The following is a 25,424-nucleotide window of genomic DNA, read 5'->3' on the forward strand; positions in this document are numbered from 1 at the left end:
AACCTTACCTTGCTAGTCTACTACAGTGTTTGTTTACTTCTTGAAGTTACCTCCCTGAGCCTGCCCTACTATTGAGCTCATGGTGAGCCTTGTGTTTCACACGCTGCTGCTCTGTGCTCGGCAGCCAGTGGGCGGGAAGCGAGCGAGCGAGCGATGAGTGAGTGACTGAATATGTGTTTGGGAGCATGGTAGAGAACAGAAATAAGGGGGAGGATAGGGGAGCCTTGTCGTGTGTGGGAGGCCTGTTTAGATTGGGATTTGGCAAGCTTCTGCATGAGCATGTTGAAACCCCAAACCCCTTTCATCCGTAGTGCTCCCAGGAGACGACTGCGCTCCCTCTGTTGTTGGTGGTGCATGTGGTCAAGATGCTGCTTTCTTGTCTCTTTTTTTCCCCTCTCCTCTTCACCCTCCTCCCACAGCCCTCCTCCTTTCCTCACTCTTGTTTGCTTGCTTGCCTTGCCTGTGCTCCCCTCCCCCGCATATTCACTCCTATGTTCTGCCTTGTTTACATCTTGCTGTGCAGTTCACGCGCAGGGGGTGTGTTATTTTTTTTTTCTTTTTTTCTCTGAACGTGTGTGTGGCTGAATCAGTGGGTACATGTGCGTATGTATGAGTGTGCATGAAGCTGTGCAGTCCGCTCTATGCATTTGCTTCTAGAAAAGCGTGTTGTGATGTCACTGACTGCTACTCACACTATCACAGCGAGTCAGAGCCGTCCGTTGGTACCGCGCCCCCCTCAGCTCTTCACCATCACCAACCAAGAGCAGCAGCTTGCTCAGAGAGGAGGGGATGCTGGTATTACTGTGAGGAGAGAGACTGAAAGTGGAGAGAGAAGCGTAAGGAGATGAAGAGTGGAGGATGCTCAGATTAGTATTGCCTGCCAGGATAAACAGCAGAATTGACTGTCTGTTATTGTTGTTTGTTTATATGTAGAACAGATGAAAGAGACAGTTTTGTAGAACACATTATTGGTTTTTATATTTTTTAATTAGATTGCACAGTGTGTCTGTTTCAGACACATTAATGTGTCAGTTATTCACATTGTGATGTGTCTTAGCTGGTTCAAATAATTTTGCATGTAGTCATGTGCACACACTTGGTGGACTACACTTGGATAGCAGCTGCTCTACAAACTGGGCCAACGAGACCTCAACTGCATCCCCACACGCAGCTATAAATAAACATGATGAAATGACATACTCACCTCCACTCTTAAACACACACACATACTGTAGATGTTAATCATCCTCTAGTGATTTCTGTGTTGCACATCTCAAGGCTTTATTGATGCATGAGAGGAAGGATTGATGTACAGTCTGTGCATATTATATTTACAGTTGCATACATAATTTCTTGAACAACCGCCACTGGAATTAAGCTGCAAAGAAGATTAACACGTTTAAGTCAGTAATTCAATAAGTGAAATATGAAGTGCAACTTGTGATATATGAATGTTTTTGTTGTGCAAGAACATGGCACTTCATTGATTACAGCCTGTTTAATCTGCCAGGTTAGGTTCTCAGATGCTTTTTGACACATCATAAGACTCAATGCAAGACATAATGCCCAACAAAAGGTTGATGAGTCTTTGTTGATTTTCCTTCAATATGTTTTATCACACTTAATAATAACACCTAAGTTCCCATTCACACAGAGACATGTTAAGGAGGAAATCTTTGAACTGGGGCTCATGGTGTATGTGATGCAGTTGTGTTTTTTTATGTAAGTGAAAAAAGTTGAAAATGGTTCAGCTTTTGTGGGGAAAAGGTTAGACTGAGTGTCACTTTTGTCAAAATTGGAGTATAATATTGCCAACTGTTTGATGAATGAATTGGATGAAATTTGGGATCTGATTGTTTCACAGTAGTTACAATCTAAAGCACAAATAAACACACCCACACCACACCAGAAACATCTCAAATATACAGTAGGGCACAGATTCTAGAGATTATTTTTAGTTCTGATAGTAAGTTAGTTAAAGTCACCTTAATATTGGTGTACAAAAAAACAATTATCGACCATCCCTTTAATCGTTGATAAAGGATCAGATCGGCAATTGGCACAAGCCTAGGCTGAGATAAGCTCCATCTGAGATGTTCTGAAATGGTCACTGTACATAGGATAAACCCTTTACATTTATGTGACAACATGCCCTTTCCTCTGGTGCCATCATCAAACCACACTACATTTTTTGCCTTTCTAGTGGAAAGGACATAAGCTGAGCATGATAGCTACACAGGGCTGCTCATATGGTTAAAGAATATAGGCCTCTTTTTCTTTTGTGTGTCTTTGCACTGGCTGTCTTTCTAGCTGTCTATGTATGACAAACCACCTTAGTATTTTATTGTTTCCGCATGGAGCAGGAACGATGTGCGATTTGTTAGTCACCCAGTAAGATTTGGTTGTTTGCATACTCTGAATTACTGTTGTGGTTTGAGCCTTCTCCAACTGCAGGCATGTCCTTCCAAAAGACAGTGAAACATGAGAGCGCCAGAGTAAGCCAGTAGGTGAAAGTGAGATTGAGGACATCATTTTGGCCTTGAAGCTGTGGTCTTCATCTGAGTCTGACTTCAAAAATGACATGGTCAAATAAATTCAAGTGTTGCACATCTAGGCCAACTGACATAATGTCATAATGTCAGTTGGCCTAGATGTGCAACACTTGAATTTATTTGACCTGTTAACCAACCATTGCTTCTTCTTGTAATGTTCAAATTACAGTTGTAATGTAATGTAACAATTGTATGGTCACAAAATATTGATTAGTTTTCTTTTTGTTTTTCTTTTTTGTAGGAAGAAGCATTTGTAGGATTTGGAACGGTTGGGGAGCAGAAAAGAATACAGAGCCCTTCAACAATCTCTTCAGGTAAAGTTACTTAAAAATATCTCCCTACTGGTCTATCAGGGACCTTACTGTTGTCTTAAGATGCCTATGCCTGTACAGGTTGTCTATATCTAATGATTCCATGCAAACTAAATGTCCTCTGTTTTGTTCTCTGGTTTTATCAGTGGGCCCACCCATACAGGAGAAGAAACCCAGAGGCCGTCCCCCACGGGCCCTGACTGCGCAGAAAGCTGCTGCAAGTTTACCTTCCCCCTCCTCCCATCCCTCCCCCACACAGGCGAAACCTGAGGGCCCTGAAAAGCCAGCTGAGAAGGTGAAAAGGCTGCCTGGGAGGCCACCTGGCACCGGGGAAAAGAGAAGAGGTCGACCCCCGTCTTCTATTAGCAAGAAAGCTTGGAGTACAGGCAGCCATGCAGCAGGGGAGGACAGTAGGCAGGGTGGGTCTGAGTTGGGTATGGACACAGAGGAGGAAAAAGACAGAAAGAGCACCAAGAGAACGCCACTTGGCTCTGCTCAGCCACATGACACTGAGGCAAAACTTCCCAAAGGTGTGCGGGGTGAATCCAAAGTTACCAACCTGAAGAGGCTGAAAGCGACTAAACTCACCCCTCTCAAGTCACGGCTCAAGACTTTGCCTGGTGTACCCCGACGCAGACGTGGGCGACCGCCATCAGCTGAGCGACTCAAAGCTGAGGCGGCGGCAGCTGCTGCTGCTGCTGCTGCTGCTGCTGCTGCACAGCTGTCTACCTCCATTGAATGTGGGGAAGGGAAACATAAGGTCTTTAGGGTCAGAGGGGGAGATAGAGGCACAGAACCACACACTCCTCAGCAGCCCATGCTGAGGAATGTGGATGGTGCTGAGGACCAGGACTCTTCTAATCCCTCTGCCTCCCCATCTCCCTCAAAGCCAGGCAAAACAGTGGGCCTCAGAAAAAGCCCTCGCCATAGAAAGCCTGTCAGAATTGTCCCCTCTTCTAAACGCACTGATGCAACCATTGCTAAACAGCTGCTGCAGCGTGCTAAGAAGGGAGCTCAGAAGCGACTGGAGAAAGAAGCTGTAGCCATCGGGGGTAGTGGGGCAGGAACGATTGAAGCTGGCATCAGGAAGACCCAACTGAAGAACATCAGGCAGTTTATCATGCCTGTGGTCAGCACTGTCTCCCTTCGCATCATCAAAACCCCCAAGAGGTTCATTGAAGATGAGGGCAGCTTTGGAACCCCGCCACCCCATATGAAGATGGCACGGTTAGAAACAACCCCCTCATCTGTCTCCACATCTACCCAACCAACCTCCACCACCTCCTCTTCCCCCTCTCCTGTACTGGTCTCCTCTACATCTGCTGTTACTAGCACTGGAACCACTGCTCCAATTGACTCCCTCCCCCTCCTCCACCTCCTGCCCCCATCCCCAGTGTTCCATCAACAGCTACCAATCTACTCAACAGCAACAGCAACACCAACAACGCCGCCAATGGGCGATTTAGCAGTAGCGCGGCATCTTGCGGCTCAAGCGCTGTGTCACAGCATTCCTCCCAGCTCTCCTCTGCAGAGTCTTCCAGGTCCAGCAGCCCCAGCTTGGATGACTCATCATGCGACTCCCAGGCTTCTGAGGCCACACAGGCTTTGTCAGAGCCAGAGGATCACTCTCCGTCCTCGCAGGGAGAGAGGGAGGCCAACCTGTTACACAGCTCACGGCCTCCTTCTCCTCCCTCTGAGCCAGAGCATGTGTTGGCAGAGAGGAGTCGACGAGGCCGGAGAGGACAGGGGGTCAGCCGAGGAAGTCAGAGCCAGAGGGTGAGAGAGACTCTCACCACTGGGGCTAAAAAGCCTATCATCAGCCCACCAACAGGAGTGCTGATGTCCTCCTCTGCACTTGTAAATTCCCAACAAGCTTCATCCACAGCCTCCTCCTCTTCTTCACCTCCACCTCCCCCTCTCCTCACCCCTCCACAGCCTCCCCAGTCAGCTTCCTCCAATACAGCTGCTATCAGCGAACATCACTCGCAGTCACCCTGGATGTCTCACCCCATCCCTCCATTCCTGTCTGGACCGTCAGTTCTGTCCAGCTTGTCAGACAAACGAAGCCGCTCAATTCTGAGAGAGCCCACCTTCCGCTGGACATCCCTGTCCCACCCTGAACAGCAGTACTTTTCCTCTGCTAAATATGCCAAGGAGGGCCTCATCCGCAAACCCATATTTGACAACTTTCGTCCTCCCCCTCTCACAGCTGAAGATGTGGGGCTGTTGCCCCAAGGTGTTAGTGGAGCAGGGGGAGTTGCTCCGTTTCCTGCTCCAAGCAGCGGAGCAGGAACAGGGACTCGTCTATTTGCCCCTCTTCACCCACACACCCACCACCAACATACATCTTCATCCCGCTTTGATGCACCACTCCAGAAGCGCAGCCCGTTGCTTCGTGCTCCACGCTTTACACCCAGCGAGGCCCACTCTCGGATATTTGAATCTGTTACCCTGCAGTCATCTTCTGGAAGCAGCCCTGGCTCTCTCTCCCCGCACCAGACGTCCTCTAGCTCCAGCAGAACCTCGCGGCGCAGGAGACGGCTGGTCCCGGGAACACCACGTGGTCATCCACGGTCTCCTTCCCACTCAATGACCAGACGCAGCAGCCAAATAGGAGGCCAGATGTCTGTGGGGAAAGGCTCCTCTGAAATGTCTGTGCTGACAGGCTCTGTCTCAAGTAGTAACCCCAGCTCTTTGCCCGGGGTTTCTGCAAGTCCACTAGCCACTAGTGCCTTAACTGCTGCTCCTTTCAGCACCTTCTCCACTGTATCACTGGGTCTGGTCTCACAAGGGACACCTGATAGCAGGAGAGGGGCTGCTGGAAACCCACCTCCTTTGTCAACTACATCATCCTCTTCTTCCCCACTTTTCCCTCTCTTTCCTTCCAGTGCCCAGGACACGGGGAGAGGAGCTGGGAAAGGAGGCAAAGAAAAAAGCTTGTTAGCTCCCCAGGAATCTGCTCCAAAGGAAAAAGAAAGGGATTCTGAGAAAAACAGAGAGAAAGAGAAGGAGAATAAGAGGGAAGGGAGGAAGGATTTGGAGAAAAGAAGTAAGGTTTCTACACCAGATGGCTCCCCCAATGCACCTTCCAGTCTGTTTACTGCGGATGGGAGGGACTCAGAAGATGCTCTTTTATCTCTTGCTCCAAAAAAGACTCCAGGGAGAAAAAAATCAACGTCAGTTGACATGGTTTCTGACACTGCTTCCTCAGAGGTGCGTGGGCTCCATTCTACTGTTCCCATGTCCATTGCTAAGGGGCGTCTATCTAAGAAAGGCAGACCCTCTGAGAAAGGAGCAGAGATGGAGGATGGGGAAAAGGAGAAAGAGAAACAAAGTGCTCCTAGCCAGCAGACAACAAACCTTCCAGGGCAGCCAGGCAGGCAACAGCTCCCTGTCTCCTCTCTTGGATCAATGTTGGCACAAGCAGAGAAACAGCCTGTGACTGACAAGCGGGTAGTTGGACTACTTAAAAAGGCCAAAGCCCAGCTCTTCGAGATCAAGAAAAGTAAGCTGAAGCCTGCAGACCAGACCAAGGTCCAGGTCAGTGTTTCAGTTCATTTCTTGCCTTCATATTTATTGTGTCTCCTCAACAAAAAGCTTCTCTGTTTCTCTCATTCTCATCACATAGCCACAAGCAAGTGACTTTGACATGATGCTATGAATATTTGCTATAAATAGAAATCTGTGTTTGTACTCAAAGTGAAACTTGATAATAGGAAAGTCCCACAGAGGGTGTTACTCAAGGGGGATTCTGTTAGCTTCATACATTATGCAGAAAGCAGCACAGGCTGTGCTTTTGAAAGTATTGTCCTCTGTTCTTCTACTGTTAATCTAAAGATTAGATGGTTGTAGGCAGTCATTGCAACATTTTTAAGAGAAAAATTCCCTGTCCCAGTTGAACTCATCATAGCCTCGGCCCAACCTTTATAATTGGCAGTACTCATCGCTCCTCCTCTGCCACCTCATCATCATCATCATTATTGGACATTGTCCAGAGATAAGAGTTTGATATTTAATTTGTTTCGTGAAACATTCACAACAAATTACATTAACCTTTGACGGACATAAGCATCATCCTAAAATGTCAGCTTGTATATTTGTGGTGGTGTATGATTGTCTGTGTATTTGTTATTATTATGAAGCATGCCCTTCAAATATCTATTTCACTTTTTGTGCTGATGTGTGCTTGTGAACAGGGTCAAGAGAGTGACTCGTCAGAGACCTCAGTCCGCGGTCCACGCATCAAGCATGTTTGTCGTCGTGCAGCTGTGGCTCTTGGCCGTAATAGGGCAGTGTTCCCCGACGACATGCCCACACTTAGTGCCTTGCCCTGGGAGGAGAGAGAGAAGATCCTATCTTCCATGGGGAATGATGGTGAGGCACACTCAACTTACCTCTCATTTGAGCTGCATGTGGATTACAACTTCTGGGTTTGGCTGTTAAAGTTTATTGACTTGTTGATGTGGAGATATTAATATAATGAATAACAATCCACAGTCTGAGCATGATAATGGACTTGAATAAACATTTAACAGAATTGCCAGATGTTATAGTTCAAAAGGTCAATAGGTCACACTTATATTTGGCTTTTAACCTAACGATTGTAATGATAGCAGTACAGGAAAAAAACATTAAATAAGAATCGCTAAAAATTCTTACACATTATCAGGATTATCACGCCACTTTACACAAGACTTGCATATTCTGACTTTGGGCTTTGTTAGTACCACTGCTCGACAGATATTGTGGTAGGGTGATGTGTTTGCAGGTTCAATGTAAAGCACTCGGATTGACTTACAGAACAGTCTGAGCTGAGTGTTTGTTATTTATGCCACAACATCTGTTTGATTCCTGAAAAAGTTCAGCAGCATGCGGTGATGACAGACTAATCACCAGAGCAGAGAAATCCAGTCATTAATGAGAGCACAAGTACAGAGTGAAGTGGTGATGGAAGGAGCAGAGTTTGGCTGCCCTGTTCCTGTTATTTTGACTGCTTTCATGCCATGCTGGAACATGTGAATGTTAGAGGTCCTGATGCCAGTGACATATCAATAGCTCAGTTATATAATTCCCATGTTTGCCTGGTTGTTTAATCTGAGCACATCTGTGTTTTAGACAAGCTCCTGGACATCTCACATTATATTATGTGTGATATAGGGAATGTATTAAAATGTATTTTAAATGAAAGTGTTTCTTTCCATTGAAACACTACCTACAGGCTGCTGTTCACACAGCTGAAAAAACCCACAAAAGCCTTGTTTTCAACTGACTTAATTTAGATTTTGCCAAATTTTGAGTTGTCCATTTTGCAACAGAAAGAGTGTGTCCTAGAGGAGATTGCTGAAAATATTAGATAGACACTAAAGTCCTATTATGGTTTAAAAAGAGCCCTAATCCAAAGTTTGCATTTATGAAATTATTGGGTGAATCAGTTTTTTTCCTTTATAATATTGTAAATTTGTGATGCTTAAATGTGCTTAGCAACAATGTGCAAAGGACTTTATTGCTGTGCTTTTTCTGATCAGGCCCAAAAGCTTTTCAGTGTCTTAAAACCCGGTGAGTCAAGTAAATACTGTACTACTGAGCATCAGTAATGAGGACATCTATCTATGATGTATCTCTTCTTACAGACAAGTCATCAGTAGCAGGCTCCGAGGAGGCAGAGCCTCAGTCCCCTCCTATAAAGCCACGGGAGACACGGCAAAAGGCTGTTCAAGAAGCTCCTCCCAAGAAGGGGCGTCGGTCGCGACGCTGTGGCCAGTGTTCAGGCTGCCAAGTTCCAGAAGATTGTGGTGTCTGTACCAACTGTCTTGACAAGCCTAAATTTGGAGGACGAAACATTAAAAAGCAATGCTGCAAGTGAGTCTTGAGCTGTTTGTCACGATAGATTACTGTATTTCTTAAGTAAGTCTTGAATAACATCTCATAACAAATAGATTTTTAATGGAATTTTTAAGAAATTGTGTGAAGTATCTGTCACTGTGTCACTACAGGATGAGGAAGTGTCAGAACTTGCAGTGGATGCCCTCAAAGATGTTTCTTCAGAAGCAAGGCAAAGGCAAGAAAGACAAGAAAAAGAAGTTGTCTGAAAAGAAGGAGGGTCTCAATCCGGTAAAAGGACCGATCTCAGAGTCTGGCCCTAAACCCACTCCTGCACCACCAAAGGAGGAGCCTCCCCGCAAAAAGAGCGAAACTCCTCCGCTCAAGTTGGGAGAGGAGAAGTCAAGACAGCAGCCGCCGTCAAAGCAATCATCTCCAGCCCTCGCATCTTCCCCTGCCTCAGTCGAACCCCCTCAGGTCCCCAGCACAGTCACAGCCCAGACTCAGTCTCCAGCCCTGACACCAGACACCAAACAGCTCTCCGTCATGAGCAGTGTCACCAGTAAGAAGGGACAGAAACCACAGCAGTCTGTACCAACATCCTCCTCCTCCTCCTCCTCGTCATCCTCCTCCTCCACTTCATCATCCTCTTCGTCCTCGTCATCTTCCTCCCCATCATCTTCAGCCCAGAATTCCCCCTCCCAGTCTACACAGTCTCATCAACCATCACAACAGCAGCAACGGCCTCTTACGAGTCAGGCACCTTCAAAAAAAGATGCTTCACCCAAGATTCCTCTGAGCGAGCTCAAGAAGAAGCCCCAGCAGCACTCATCGCAACAGCATAGCTCAACAACAACAATTTCAGATACAGGTAAAAAAAAAAAATGGTTGCGCTTTTCTGTCCTGGATTAAAGTTATAATAGGTATATATTTTACACTTAACTCCACCCTATGTCCTGTCTCTTTCTCATAGCTGAATCAAAACAGTTGAAGAAGTCAACTTCTCGCTCTGTTCCTCCATCTCCTAAACAGAGACCAAAAGACAAGGTAAGAAGTAGTCACTGTGTGAGCTTTATCCAATTCTCATCAAAACTTAGGACCATGTGTAATTTCTGATATTCACCCTCCTCTTGTCTCATAAACACAAGAAGCCGCTGACCGCTAAACCCCCCAGCAGCAGTACTTTAAACTGGCTGAGCACTCCCTCGACTAGGGGCCAGGTGAAGTCCAGAGCGCCCTGCGACGGAGTGCATCGTATCAGAGTGGATTTCAAGAGGGACCATGATGTTGAGAAGGTGTGGGAGGCTGGCGGCCTCAGCCTGCTCACCTCTGTGCCTGTCACACCCAGGGTGCTCTGCTTCTTATGTGCAAGCAGTGGAAATGTTGAGGTAAAAAAAAAAGGTCATTGTTTTGAAAACGTGCTTTTAAATTTCTTGTCCTTTTGTCAGAGCAATGGTTAAACCTTTTCTTATCCTTCCCTATGTATTGTTTCTCTCTATCTATAGTTCGTCTTCTGCCAGGTGTGCTGTGAACCGTTCCATCTCTTTTGCCTGGGAGAATCAGAGCGCCCTCTCCAGGAGCAGTTTGAGAACTGGTGTTGTCGACGATGTAGATTCTGCCAGGCCTGTGGACGCCAGCACCAGAAAACTAAAGTAAGCCATTCAGTACAGTTTTGTTCATTTTAAAGCTGCACACAAAAGAAGCTTAGTGTAGAGTGACAGTGTGTAAAGGCCGGAGAATCTTCCCTAGAAAGAAGCTTGCTAGCCTTGCCAGCAGACAGCACTTAATCAGCTTCTTGGATTCCTGCCATGATTTTATTATTTAACTCAAGTCCTGTATAAAATGTGCATGGTGTGAGCCTTGCATGGTTGTCACTTTAGAATTATGTATAAACCAATTTGGTCTACACAACACAATCAAACGCCTGTTGGATGGTTTTGTCCTGTTGGTACAAGTTAATAAGTTGCATAGATTTGTTGGTTATTGGTCATTAAGAACCAGACAGCAGATGATCTGAATGCTAAGAAAATGTATTTCTTGCAACTATAAACAAATCTCTACCTAAAGCATTAAGTAATTTATTACTTTGATTGGCTTTTATCTGTGACTAAAGAACTGCCTCAACAGAAGCACGTCTCTGGCACTCTCTGATTCCACAACAGAGCATGTCCTTGAGAGCCTTAAATCTCAGCTCCTGGTGAGGCTACTGGAATTTCAAACTGCTGCTGATACATCATATCTCGCACAATCTGAAATCCCGCTTAAATGTGCCTTGTGGAGTTTTCTTGTAAACAGACAAAGTTTAATTTTCACTCATTTTCTGTATCTTTGAGGTCTAACAAATGTGTGCATTTCCTTCCTCTAAAAGCATCCTCCTCCATTGTTTACATCCATATTTACTTGCTAGCAGTCTTCTTCTTCTCTGCCTTTCATGGTGCATTGCTGTGTTTCTTGGCACATTACTGCCACCTGTAGATCAGTGGAATACTGTGAAACCATTGGTAGGAATGTGCATTGTGTCACCTGCATGTGCAACAAACAAAACTGGAACCCCATTTAAAAAATACTGCTCCATAGCGCTACTAGTGGTCAGAAACTCCACAGGGTGCCTTTAATGCACTGTAAACATTATGCGCTGTTTCATTGCCAGACAAATGGAGAGTGGAAGTCTCATGAAACAGTTGTTAACTTTTTATTATTATTATTTTATTATTTATTATTTTTAGTATTCATGTATGGCTCTTGGTTTGCAAATGGAAAACAAGTTCTGCAGGATTGCTGTGTGTGTGTGTGTGTGTGTGTGTGTGTGTGTGTGTGTGTGTGTGTGTGCAAAGCTAATCGTGTTGACCAAAAGCCACAGGCAACAGCAGTTGCCACTTGGGGCTGTCTACAAACCCTGTCAAGCACAGCTCTATACAGCTCATCGTAATGCTTTTGATAATGATGTTCATCCATCCATGAAGCCCACTATGAATGTGCCCCTCCATAAACTGGGGGGAGCACTGTAGTTAAATCTCTGCATGAGATTGTTTTTTGAAAACACTGTAATGTTGCATCTAACTTGTTCATTCATTAATTTCAAAACAACACTGATTGGCTAAGGTGAATACTACCATTACAGGTCAAAACCAGGGGACATATTTGTATCTAATTTGCTGTGAACAGAACTGTGTTGTTTGTTGGCCTTGAAAAATTTAATGGTGCTTCGTTTGATATGTAAATGATCTAATCTCACTTTTGGCCACTGTCACTGTAGCAGCAGCTGCTAGAGTGCGATAAGTGCCGCAACAGCTATCACCCGGAGTGCCTGGGTCCCAACCATCCTACCAGACCCACCAAGAAGAAGAGAGTCTGGGTATGGATACACACCACTCTTCCTTTAGACTCCTCTCCACCCTCTCACCTTTATGTAATAGCAACTTCACCAGTGTCTGACCAAACTTTAGCATTATGCTCACACATTTTTCTCTTACCTCTCCTTTTGTTCACACATTTTTCCTGCCTCTCACAGTCATGTTACTTACATTCATGGGACCCTCTCACAGACAGTGTCTATAAAAACATTTTACTCACTTTCACACCATTCCTACTCTTTACACAACTGCTTGGAGTATCTGCCATGTAGTCGCCACATTGTTTATGCGCTCTTTTTTTTCAGGTTTGCACCAAGTGTGTGCGCTGTAAGAGTTGTGGAGCCACGAAACCTGGGAAGTCCTGGGATGCCCAATGGTCACATGACTTCTCCATGTGTCACGACTGTGCCAAACTCTTTGCTAAAGGTAAGTGACAAGCATGTGGAGCCCGGAATGAGTGACTCATGTTAATGAGTCAGTATATATACACCACTGAAATTCTTTCTGGGAGGAGGAGAGACTTCGTAAGAATCTGACCTGTATTTTGAAGACATAGAAGTCATCATTAATTGAGGAAGGACAACATTTGAATCCAAGCGATATTGCACTGAGTGGTCTAAACTCACTGTACCTGTTACCATCTCCTCTCTCAGGAAACTTCTGCCCACTGTGTGATAAGTGCTATGATGATGATGACTATGACAGTAAGATGATGGAGTGTGGCCGTTGCAACCACTGGGTTCACGCCAAGTGTGAGAATCTGACAGGTCAGTAGTCCCCAAGCCAGGTAGAAGATCATATTAAAACACAAGTTTACTGTAGGTACATTGTATTTAGTATTTAGCAGCACTTGTTGCACTTCATTTGCTTTGTCAGTTGTCAGTGTCTGTGAAGCTGACTGACAGGCTGTCCTGTGAGTGCTGTCATATTGATGAGAGGCTGAAAGACGATAAACCTAATGACGGGAGCAATAAGGACCTGTCATCTTTTGCCTGTCATCCAGATGAAATGTACGAGTTGCTATCGAAGCTGCCAGAGAGTGTTGCCTACACGTGTACCAAATGTACTGAACGCCATCCGGCCGAGTGGAGGACAGCGCTGGAGAGGGAGCTTCAGGGCTGTGTTCGTCATGTCCTCACTGCACTGCTCAATTCACGCACATCCTCACACCTGTTACGCTACAGACAGGTTAGATACACATATTGTTGCTTCTTCTTCTGCGGTTTCAGTACAAATTGCTGTCATTCTTTGCCAGTGTCACCATATTGCAAACATTTAATTGAAACATGATTATTTTAAGTTTGAAATTATAGTATAATTTGATTTTCATTTGTTCTTGTAGTAGTGGTGTACCTTACCTTATTGTGGTGCTGCACTCATGAATACAGAGTAAACAATGATGGATACGCAGACATATTCAGTTACAAACAGCTGAAGCAGCAACCACAGCTAAACTGCGAGTGTGTCACACTCTGGCTTTTGGGCAGGCGGTGAAGCCTCCAGAGCTGAACCCAGAGACAGAGGAGAGTCTTCCATCCCGTCGTTCCCCGGAGGGCCCCGATCCCCCAGTCCTGACAGAAGTTACCCCCACACCTCCCAGTGACTCCCCTCCAGACCTGGAGTCTGTTGAGAAAAGGATGGATCAAGGCCACTACAATTCAGTGGTAAGTATGTTATCTTTCGAGCAGTGTCTCTCTCTGCTGTTCTGACACACTGGGCCTGGTGCTGTTTCAAGAGACGTGTATCCACTATATTCTAGTCAAAAGCAATTAATGTGTGTGTGTGTGTATATTTACTCTACATTTACTATAGGGTGGGAGGGATTTAAGAAAGCTAACCATGGGCAAACATTTTCTAAACATGAGAAAGTCTGTTTGACTAATGATTTAATACATAGTCAGAATAGTGAGATTCAGACACCATCACAAGCAAAGCAGTCTGTATTTAAAATAATCATAGCTTTTAAAGCATTTTTTTGTAGTAAATTTCAATATTGTATGTGTCCTTGCCTCTTGAATCCACTATCAGGCCTGTGCTATATAATGGTTAATTAACATAGACAGCTACTGTAATGACCTTTCCACCAATGTTCATCAGTACTTCACTGTTTTAACAATTACTCTCTGCATGTGTGCGTCTGTTCATCATTTCTCTCCCAGCTGGAGTTCAGCGATGACATCGTGCGAATCATTCAGACAGCTATCAACAGTGATGGTGGCCAGCCTGAGAGCAGGAAAGCCAACAGCATGGTCAAGTCTTTCTTCATTCGGGTAAGAATCTCAAATCAGCTCTGGATCATATGGATCATGTCAGTCCTCTCAGCACTACTGAAAATACATCAAAATTACAGTGCAGTTCACATGTACTCACAAATTCCACAATGACAATAGGGCAATTGTACACTTTTGGGTCATATAAGGCAGTTTATCTGTTGTTTATGAAGTTATATAGGTTAGGTTAAGTATCTTGGTCAAGGTAACATCAAGCTAGGTCACTTCTGTTGAGCTACAGTATCATTAACCACCATCTTGCCCCAAATGCAGGTCTGTGCAAGTGCTTTAGTAGGCTGAAACTTCATCAAAATGTTTTCTGTTTCAGCAAATGGACCGAATCTTCCCATGGTTCAAAGTGAAAGAGTCCAGGTTCTGGGAAAGGCAAAATGTCTCTGCCAAGTGAGTGTCTATTGCACTGTAGTCAGTACAAGAGGTTGTACCTATTACACAGTGTTCAGTGTATAGTATCCAACTGTTCTGAGTAACTCACTACAGTTATGTAAGCCATCATTTATCTTTACCAGTTGGTTCTAGATTACTTTTACAGTGTTATTATGTAATTATTTGAATTTCTTTTTTCTTTTAAGTAGATTTATGTTCTTACTGAAGCAGTTTGCATAACAAGGTTTGAAAATTACAACCATTAAATGAGGCAAAAGTACTGGAAAAGAGGTTAAAATGAAAGTTCAAACTAATATGAGCAAAGTCGGAAAGTCAATATTTATGAAACGCCCCCTAGCTGGCAGTGCGCTCAATCTTAATAGTATTGTGAAGTGTGTGATGTGCCGTTATTTTCTAAACTTGTACTGCGAGTTATGTTTGTAATTACGGAGAAGAAAATTGGAATTTAATACTGCTGTAATGTGAAACTGTCCAAAGAGCTTGTAGAGAACTGCAGTTTTCAAGAACTTTAGGTCTATAATTATTGAAATGAGGAGTACGATGTGGTTTCTCTGGGAGAAGCTGCACCATCATCTAAGGGAACCAGAAGCAGTGAACTAATATTTATAAAATGTGTGGGCTGACTGTACCAACAAGCTCTGAGTAAAATTAGTGGAAATATGGGGACAAGATCAGCATTTCATATGTCACTTTATCTTTTTGAGTGGTTAAGTTGTGTGATGTTCAGTTTTGGGAATCACAATGAAAACGCTTTCTCTGCCATGACATGAAAAACAGAGAAAGACTCTTTTATCAACTTAAGAAATTAGTGACTGAGTGGAGTAGATCAATGAAGTGGTTTTCTTTCAACATGCCTTATCTCAGGACAATGTGATTCAAGGTCCCACTCAAGATTTAAAGCTGCAGTACTGAAATTGATTCCACTGTTTCTCTGATTTAATGAGCCCACTGGACAGATTAGTAGTGAATGTCAGTGGGTAATAGATGATTGGGGGCCCATACATTCAGAATATCACTGATTGATGTGATATGACCAGAGAATACAGGATCAATGAAATCAACTCCCTTTAGCTGTAGTTTGTTGTCTAAGCATGTGAGCAGTTACCTGAAACTTATTTGTTGTGGACAGCAAATATTGATCAGTGCACATGCATTTAGACCACTGACCAGTAATGAAATTATCATATTGAATAATTGATGCTGTTTACAGAGATGACAGGCTCATCATTTGACATTATTAGAAGCAATAGCTCAAAGCTCATAGCCACTTTTGTTCTGAACATCTCACTTTATAAATTAATGGTATGGTTTTACTGCTCTGCATATTGGATTTTGTCCCACACACACTCATTCACACATTCGCTTCGACTTATATTTAGCTATAAGATTTCCCAGACCATTTAGTCTGCCTTTCCTCCAGGCTTTGTGGGAGGTAAACCATAACAGTGTCACTTTTCACTTAAAGGCTCTTTGATACATATTTGTGGTCTAATTGTGGTTTACTTGTCATTTTGGTCTATTACATTATGTATCAGTGCTCCAGTCCAGGAAACCAATGATCCATCCAGTGGATCCTGTGGCCATCATTGGATGTATGCCTGTTTAGATGCCTCTGCTTATTAAGTATGAGACTTCACATCACACCAATAACCCAGCGTTGCTTGACTTGGCAAAGCTCCTTGGATGTGATTATTTATTACTGATGTCACTGCTCACTTGAGAGTAATATTTATATTTTCTAAGGAAAAATCCTGAGATGCTCCTAGCACTGCATATAATCTGTATGATAGTGTTGAGGGATTACACACCCTTTCCAACATATCTCATGCATCTTTTTTTCTTCTTTTTTTTTTTTAATTGGTGACTGCATATAGGGGTATTTGCGAATGGCTTGCTGATGACTCAAACAGTTTGTGCATGGGTGATATTAGAGAATACATTATCTTGCACAAAGACAGCAGCGTATTTTATATAAATTTAGATTTTTAAAATTTAAAGATCACATGTTTACTTATTAGAGCCTGTTTTGAGTAGGAAAGGAAAATTGAGAAGGTGGTTCAGTGGCAGTTGATTTTTAGGTTTAGTTTAGTAAGACTACACAATAAAAAATGTCAGTTCATTTAGACCTGACAATAGACTGTATATTTGCATAATCACAGTCTGATTGCCATTGCTGTTGTTTGTATGTCTGTTTGTAGATACGAGTTTAATTAAATAGATCTTACTAAGAGCAAAAATCTATTGTTGTACAGATTAACAATTAAACCATGGTGGAATGTGTCAAGGGTTTACTTACCTCACACTGCATTTTAGTTAATATCCTTCAGCTAAAACTATATTCTTAACTTGTTAAAAGTAACATTCCTTTTCTTCATAATCCCAAGATTGTTTATTCACCTCGTCCAGATCAATAATCACAAAGCAAGACTGACTTTTAACTGTCTTTATTTGGGGAAAACGCCACCCCATGCCACCGAAGCTGCCTTGGAGGTGCTTAGCATCATCTGTTACCCACATAATGACTTGTGTGGTTATTTTGACATTCTTTGGGATTGTTCTGTTGTTTCCAACAGGCCTTTTGCAATAAAACAATCACAACTTCACATGTATCATTGTTAGTAGTAATAGGATGTTGATTAATAGTGCCTTTCTCTGTATGCCGTTGTTCCCCAGCAGTGGGCTCCTCCCGAATGCTGTGCTGCCTCCATCTCTGGACCACAACTACGCCCAGTGGCAGGAGAGACAGGAACTTTCCCGCGCTGAACACCCCCATCTTATGAAAAAAATCATCCCAGCTCCCCGGCCCAAGACCCCTGGTGAACCAGATTCTCCAGCCTCCCCTCCTCCTCTCCCTCCATCTCTACCCCCACCACCCCCACTCCTACCTGGTAAGGCAATCAGCAACTATATGTACAAATACTTACATGCACACAGTTTTTGCACATTTTGTCACTTACTGGTTTTCTTATAAATTCAAACTTTGTTTGATGTCCTCTCTTCAGATCGCGAAGACAGCCCAGAGCTCCCTCCCCCGCCAGGCGTTAGTGATAACAGGCAATGTGTTCTGTGTCTAAAGTATGGAGACGAGAACACTAATGTGAGTCAGAAATCTGCTTGCACTCTCTTTAACACACATAAGAATGTCTTTGTGTCATTTGTAACATGCCTTTTTGTTTCAGGAGGGTGGCAGGCTCTTGTACATCGGTCAGAATGAGTGGACCCATGTGAACTGTGCCCTTTGGTCTGCTGAGGTGTTTGAGGACGACGACGGCTCTCTGAAGAATGTTCACATGGCTGTCCTCAGGGGAAAACAGCTGGTAAGACACTTGGTCCATCACATGTTCCCACTCTTTTCTATTTTCTACTATTTTCAGTATATATTTATTTGACAGAGATTTACAACCTGTTGTACTTTGTATTCAGCGCTGTGAGAAGTGTCAAAAGCCAGGGGCCACAGTTGGCTGCTGCCTCACCTCTTGCACCAGTAACTACCACTTCATGTGCGCCCGCCAGTGCCACTGCGTCTTCCTGGAGGACAAGAAAGTCTATTGTCCAAAGCACAGGGACCTCATCAAGGGAGAAGTAAAATAATCTTATTGTTTACTATATAACTAAAAGCTCATTAATACATTTAGATGGCAGCCACCTTAAATGTAGGTTAAATTTTTTAAAACTTAGTCAGTCATTAAATGTCTCTTGTATAGATAAACCATGCCGGGCTAGGAACCATGACTTGATGTTCTTAATTTCCTCTTCACCTTTTCTATGTTTGTATATTTTTTCTCTAGATGGTGTCTGGGTTTGAGGTGACCCGCAGGATCTTGGTGGACCTGGAGGGCATTAGTCTCAGGAGGAAGTGGCTGGCAGGACTGGAGCCTGAAAATGTCCACATGATGATAGGTAGGTTGATTAATGGTAAATGTTGGCGGATAAATGTTTATCCATCACTCCATTTCCTTGACTTACTCCCAGTATCTCTTGAATGATGATTTTAACCCCATCATTGCAGGCTCCATGACCATTGATTGTTTGGGGATACTGACTGAACTCTCAGACTGCAAACGCAAACTCTTCCCTGTAGGATACCAGTAAGTTGTTTTTTTTGTGTGTGTGTGTGTGTGTGTGTGTGTTTTTACCTTTTCATTTATCTGAAAGTCTTCTCTTGCTATTTTAAGTGCCACCATTACTATTCTCTCTTTAATTAAAATATATCTAATTGCTTGAGGAAATTGAAATTGCCAAGTTAATTGAGTCAAACCAAATAAATTCTCTTCCCTCCAGGTGTTCAAGAGTGTACTGGAGTACTTTAGATGCTCGAAAGCGCTGTGTGTATACCTGTAGGATCCTAGTTTGTCACCCTCCAGTGGTTGAGTCTGACCAAAAAAACATGATGGCTCCTGAGGAGAATCGCACGATAGCACACAGCCCACCTCCCATAGCAGGTAACCTACAGACTATAGTGACTTTATATAGTTCAGGTTTCAATGTTTTACAGTATGTACCATATTTGGGACTATAATGTGTTAAACTAAACTGTGTTTTGTGTCATTTTCACCTTTTTTCATATTTAGACTTTCCTGATCCATTTGAATCCCCAAGGCGCTCTGACACCCTTTCCCCCGCTAACACCCCCAAGCTCAGGGTTTACACCAGGAACCGACACCCAAGCTACCCCCCCTGTCAGCGCTCACTAGGCCCCAGGCCCATGCCCTCACCAGGTACAAATATGCATTCCTTATTTGATTTAGAACAATTTTTGAAAGAATTTGTTTATAGAATTATAGATTATTTTGATATTTATGTCTCCATTTCAATTTCCATTTCTTTTATTTTGTAGGAGGTACCTCTCAGCCACAAAGCCATGAGATTGTGACAGTAGGAGACTCACTGGTGAACCCCGGCATGCGGAATATTGACTCACGTCGCCACAGCTCCCCTTCTCTCTCTCCTCCTCCCCACCAGCTGAACAGACAGAGAGGTGTGACCTCCCCACCTCAGATTTTTTCACGACCCCTTACCTCACCCCCTCCCCTCATCCCCTCCCCTGCCAGAGACCCAGAAAAGTCCAAACACTTAAGCAAAGACTCAGCAAAGAGTCCAGTCCAGAGAGATGATGAAAGAGGTAGACTGTTCTCCACAGACAGAAACAGACAACAACCATCCAGAGACCAAGGGTTGAGAGATGCAGACAAGGGGAGAGTGTCAAGTCAAGACCAAGCTTGTAAGGATTCTGAAAAGAATAGATCATCCAGAGAACTTGGGCAAAAAGACTCTGACAAGGGTGAAATACCAGCCAAAGAGCCAGAAAAGAGGAGACCATTGAGTAAAGACTCAGGTCTGAAAGAATCTGAGAGGGGAAGACCTCTCAGTAGAGATCCCATTAGAGATTCAGAAAAGGGGAGACAAGTAAACAGAGACTCTGATAAGGGGAGACAGGCAAGCAGAGAGTCAAGCAATAGAGAAACAGATAAGAGCAAATCATCCTCCAGAGATCCCAGTTATAAGGATATGGAAAAAGCTAGGTCACTCAGTAGAGATGCAGGGCTAAGGGACTCTGAGAAGCATAGACAATATAGCAGGGAAACAGGAAAAGACTCAGGCCAAGGTAAAGACAGACTGTCTAGTAGAGACTCTGAGAAGGGTAGACCTCCCTCTAGAGATTCCAGTTATAGAAGCACAGAGAAAAACAAAGACTCTGGCTCAGGGAAAGATGGTAACCCTGGGAGTCAGTCCAAACAGGCTGGAGGTGAGAGTAAGAGCCCCAGACTGGCACCTGTAGGCTCAGGCCAGTCTTCCCCTCCTGTGGGCACTGCTGTTCTTACAGGTCAGCAGAGAGGTGGCAGCGCCAAGCAGGCAGACAAGCAAGGGAAACATGGAGGCAAAGACCAGGATGTTTCTGCAAGCCTCAGTTTGTTGCCTCGTCACTGGTCCACCCCCACCTCTAACATCACCCAGTCTAAGGACAAGCCCAGCTCAGGGAAGGACAGTAGTAGTGGCACTGGAAATTTAATGCCAGCTTCACTCCATAAGGACTCTGTTGGGAAATCTGGCTCCCCACAGTCTTCATTTCAGAAGTCCAACGCACGGAAATCAAATGATTACTCATCAGGTCCAGCCACAGCAGCAGCTATGAAGCCTCTGTGGCCGCAAAGGACACCAGCAGAAGATGATGTCAAGCGAGGCTCCATGCACCTGGCCTCCCAAGCTGCAGCCTCAGCTGCCAAAGACAAACACCCCAAAGTAAAGACGGCAGGCAGCAGAGAGGTGTCCAAAGACCGTGAAAGAGATAAGAGTGTCCAAAACAGCAACAGCAGCAACAAAATTCAACTTCTCAACAATAATACGAAAGCTACTGGCAGCTCCAACACACATGCTATGAACCCCAGCTCTCACAACAGCAGCAATAGCAAAGCTCCAGTGCTTGGAAACAGCACCAAAGCCCATGGGAAGGCTCAGGGGGAGAAGCTTGAGAACCAGGGAGGGGACAGGTCATCCTCAAAGAGCAGAGAAAATTACTCCTGTACTGAGAGGAAAAACAGCTCCAGTCTGGACAACTTACAGCAGATGCAGCAGGGTGGTTTAGCTACAGAGAAAGGAGTGAAGACCTCTTCCCAGTCTCACACCAAACCAACAACTAACCAGCCGCTGTTGTCCTCTAGAGAGAAAAAGAGATCAGTTAAACCCCCTGCTGCAACTCCACTGAAGACTGATATCAAGACTGACCCTAACGGGACCAGCACTGTTGGTGGTATTTCTTCCTCCTGTCCCACGACCACTACCTCCACCGTCTCTCCTGCCGGCCAGGGGACCCGTCGCTCTGCCCGCTCTGCTCTCTTCTCCTCACCCTCTGCCAGCAGCAGTGACAGCTCTGAATCTGACACCCAGACTCAGACAGAGGAAGATGATTTGCGCAAGGAGCACTCACGCATTGAGCTCCGAGACCACCACAGCCTCCTTACTCAAGGCACTGAGGATGAGGGCGATGGCCCAGAAGATGACCACGACAGAGGTATGGATGATAAACATCACGAGGATGACAGTGACGGATCAGGGTCGGCCAAGCGGCGCTACCCTCGACGCAGTGCCCGTGCGCGCTCCAACATGTTTTTTGGCCTCACACCTTTCTATGGGGTTCGCTCGTATGGTGAAGAGGACCTTCCCTTCTATGGCAGCGGGGATGGAGCCGGGGCTGTGGTAAAGAGGAGGTCTGGTGGCCGCAAGAAGTCAGCTGAGGGGCAGGTGGATGGAGCAGATGATATGAGCACCTCCTCTTCGTCAGGGGACAGTGGAGAGGATGAAGACAACGGAATGAAACAGAGGGGTAAAAACCCTTACTACTACAACTTTACCCGAACAATAATTAACCCTGGTGAGGGCCTACCATCTATAGAAGGGATAGACCAGTGTCTGGGAAGGGGATCCCAGCTTCAGCGCTTTCTAAAAGACGAGGAGCAGCAACAACAGAGGGCTCAAGGAAAAACTGAAGAGGACATGCTGAGTGCGTTGTAAGTACACACAAATGTTTTGATAAAATAATTGTCTGAAATGTATTTGTGATTATTTTCTGTTGTCTCTAATAATCCGACACGGTGTCTTTGCTGTGTTTAACAGGACCTTAGGCAAGCAACGTATTGGCCAGCTCGATGGAGTTGATGATGGCTCGGAGAGCGATACCAGCATCTGCACCACCAGCACCACAACCACTACAGCCACCTCCTCTTCCACTCCACATAAGAGCACTCCTAAGAGAAGGGGCAGAGAAAGGCACACTGAGAAACCTGACACCCATGACTTGAGCAAAGAGGCTGATAGCAGTGGCGGAGCAGTGAGCGGCAACACGCGCGAAGGCAGAAAGAACCAGAAAGAAAACTGTCTTCCTCTAGGAGGCGGGGTCAAGTCCCAGCCGCAGAGTCAGGGTCAGGATCCCCTCGAGGCCCAACTGTCCCTCAGCACAGACCTGCTTAAATCAGACTCCGACAACAACAACAGTGATGACTGTGGTAACATTTTGCCATCAGACATTATGGAGTTTGTCCTCAACACACCTTCCATGTCAATGCAGGCTCTGGGTCAGCAGTCTGAGCCGTCCTCCTCAGAGCTGCTGCTGGATGAGGGCTATGTTGGAGTAGATGTCAACCGGCGCAAAGACATTCTGTTTGATGATTTTTCCCAGCCGCTGCCCAGTGCTGAGAGTAGAGGTGTAGTGGAGAGTAGTGTGAGTAGCTCCATATCTGTAGAGGAGCCATATCTTCCTCTGGAGCTGCCGTCTGACCTCTCTGTCCTTACCACACGCAGCCCTAATGTCAGCACCAGTCAGAACCACTCTGCTGGGAGTCTTATCTCAGATACCTCAGACCGCACCATGCTGGGCTTGACCTCTGACCCAGAGACAATCAGTGGAGAAAAGAGTGGGGACAAGAAAAGAGCAGCACCAGGTTTGTCACCATCGGAGAATCAGCATGATGCTACAACTTTGGGAAACCGGGACACACAGGTCGCAGAAGGTCACATGACTCCTGAGCAGTTTATTCCCAGCCCTGCCATTGGCCAGGTGGTTGACCCTCCAGGTAACCAGGATGTTCCCAGGAGTTCTGGTACCCCCGGTTTGCCAAGTTCTCCCTCCCTGCCTCTTCAGGGTCAGAAGTACCTCCAGGCATCAGCTGCTGCAGGCAGCCCCAGTCCAGTTTCTGGCCCAGGCCCATCCCAGGCTCAGGTTTCCAGCCCAGCAGTCATCAAACCAGGCCCTGACAAGCTCATCGTGGTCAATCAGCAGTTCCAGCCTCTCTACGTTCTTCAGACCGTACCTAATGGTGTGACCCAAAAAATAAGTGCCACAGGAGTGATGGACACTAGCTCTCCAGCAGTGCTGAGCTCTATGACACTCACCACAGGGTTGAATACCGGTTTATCCACAGCCCAGCCAATATTTTCTGCTGGTGGCAAAGTCCTGGGCACCATGCCTCACCCCTCTCAGATTCACACCTTTACAGGAGCCACACAGACAGGTTTCCAGACGGGAATCCCCAGCACCACCTCAGGGCTTCTCATTGGGTTGCCTTCTCAACCCCACGACCAGTCCCAGATTCTGGTCACAGAGGCTGGTCGACCGCACGAGTTGGGTCCCAGTGTTGCCATAGTGTCCAGTCCCTCCTCCCTCACTTCTTCCCCGACTGTACTCGCCTCTGCTCACGGCAAGAAGAGGCCCATCTCTCGTCTTCAGCCAAGAAAAAGTAAAAAGTTGGCCCGCTCGCGTAGCCAGCCTACTCTGGCTCCGTCTGAAGTGGGCCCTCCCAACATGACCCTCATCAACCTGTCTTCCCCTCAGATTACTGCTAGCATTTCCGGCCAACCTGGTAGTCTGGTTGAATTAAGCACCCTCTCCACTTCTCAGCGCAAGGTCCCAAATATTATCAAGAGACCAAAATCAGGTGGGGTTATGTACTTGGATCCCACTGCTCTCCTTCACCAAAGGATTCCTGGTCCTGCCCAGCCTGGTATCCTGGGTCACGATTCCTCCACTCATCTTATACCTTGCACAGTCTCTAGTCTCAACCCCAGTCAGTCATTATTGAATGTTGTGTCTGTGCCCCCTAGTGGTGCTACTGGCCTTCTTGCACCAGGATCAGTCTCCCTCTCTACCCCTGTCCTCAGCTCTGCTGAGATCACAGGGCCGCTTAGCAACCTCCTGTTTAAAGCAAGTCCACATGGCTTGGGCCTGTCAGATCAGCCAATGGTCCTTCAATCAGCAGGAGGTGCTCCTCTGATGTCACAGCTCAGCTCCTCTGTGCAGACATCCATAGCCAGCAGCATTTGCGTCCTGCCCTCCCAACAGACCATCAGCATGGCTGTCAACCAGCAAGGAGAGACAGAAGGCAGTAATATCCACTTACAGCATCAGTCACGGCCTGTAACCAGAGTCCAGACTGTGGACTCCAGTCCAAACACCACTGTTACTTTAGCCCACGGCCCAGCAACCCCTCTAAGCCCCGCCAAGGGACGTGTTGTTGGCTTGTTCACTCAAACCTCTGCACACTCCCAGAGCAGTAGAACAACTCCCATTTCCAGATCATCAGAACAGAGACCACCAAACTCCACCACAGCAGTTGCAGTTTCAGGAGCAGAAAAGGGCAAACAGAAAACAAAGAGGAGCAGGCAGAGTCTAGACACAACCAGCGGGAAGAAACTCAAGGCCTCTCAGGCAGAGGAGCACCACAGCAACCCTGCAGGACGACTTCACTCAAATCCAAGGTGAGACAGTTATTTTTTTGGCTGCTTGAGATGTATCAATATTGTATTTTTCAGTTTACTGCTGTTTACATGAATATGTGGGAAAAAATAGCAATGACCTTCTTAAAAGTGTTATGCATATTGAATGCAACATTGAGAATAATGAGAACAAGTGTTTGTTGTTGGGTTTTTTTTGTAAAAGTAAAGTTTTTATTTCTTTAATGTCTTCATAACATTGAAAGAAGAGATACAATTTCCTTGCAGTGGTCCTCTGCTATTATTTCAACTTGATCTCACATGCGTACAGATTCCTCACAATCCCATGGTATAATGGGATTGCTAGTGTATGCTTTATTCTTTAGATGCTTCTCTATAACAAACAAAATTATGTTTTCAGTTGCTGTGCACTATTATAAAGTTTGGTTCAGGTACAGAGAAGTGAAATGTATCACCTTGACTGAATCTTTAACTACCAATTGTTCACTA

The 25,424-nt window shown here is 45.3% G+C and overlaps 1 protein-coding gene across 1 annotated transcript in view; it reads left to right on the forward strand.

The window, feature by feature from the left end:
• Nucleotides 1-25,424, forward strand: part of kmt2a (lysine (K)-specific methyltransferase 2A) — a 40,191-nt gene that overhangs the window by 7,212 nt on the left and 7,555 nt on the right. The window contains 26 exon segments of the mRNA XM_044201491.1: nt 2,794-2,866; nt 3,010-4,221; nt 4,224-6,403; nt 7,060-7,237; nt 8,494-8,722; nt 8,857-9,554; nt 9,657-9,730; nt 9,832-10,071; nt 10,189-10,335; nt 11,940-12,038; nt 12,342-12,462; nt 12,690-12,803; nt 13,040-13,224; nt 13,524-13,700; nt 14,196-14,306; nt 14,635-14,708; nt 17,385-17,599; nt 17,714-17,808; nt 17,891-18,028; nt 18,135-18,293; nt 18,500-18,611; nt 18,721-18,799; nt 18,993-19,153; nt 19,283-19,429; nt 19,549-22,216; nt 22,323-24,959. Coding sequence (XP_044057426.1) covers nt 2,794-2,866; nt 3,010-4,221; nt 4,224-6,403; nt 7,060-7,237; nt 8,494-8,722; nt 8,857-9,554; nt 9,657-9,730; nt 9,832-10,071; nt 10,189-10,335; nt 11,940-12,038; nt 12,342-12,462; nt 12,690-12,803; nt 13,040-13,224; nt 13,524-13,700; nt 14,196-14,306; nt 14,635-14,708; nt 17,385-17,599; nt 17,714-17,808; nt 17,891-18,028; nt 18,135-18,293; nt 18,500-18,611; nt 18,721-18,799; nt 18,993-19,153; nt 19,283-19,429; nt 19,549-22,216; nt 22,323-24,959 — 12,323 coding nt within the window.

This window comes from Siniperca chuatsi, linkage group LG7, assembly GCF_020085105.1.
Source record: "Siniperca chuatsi isolate FFG_IHB_CAS linkage group LG7, ASM2008510v1, whole genome shotgun sequence".
NCBI lineage: Eukaryota > Metazoa > Chordata > Actinopteri > Centrarchiformes > Sinipercidae > Siniperca > Siniperca chuatsi.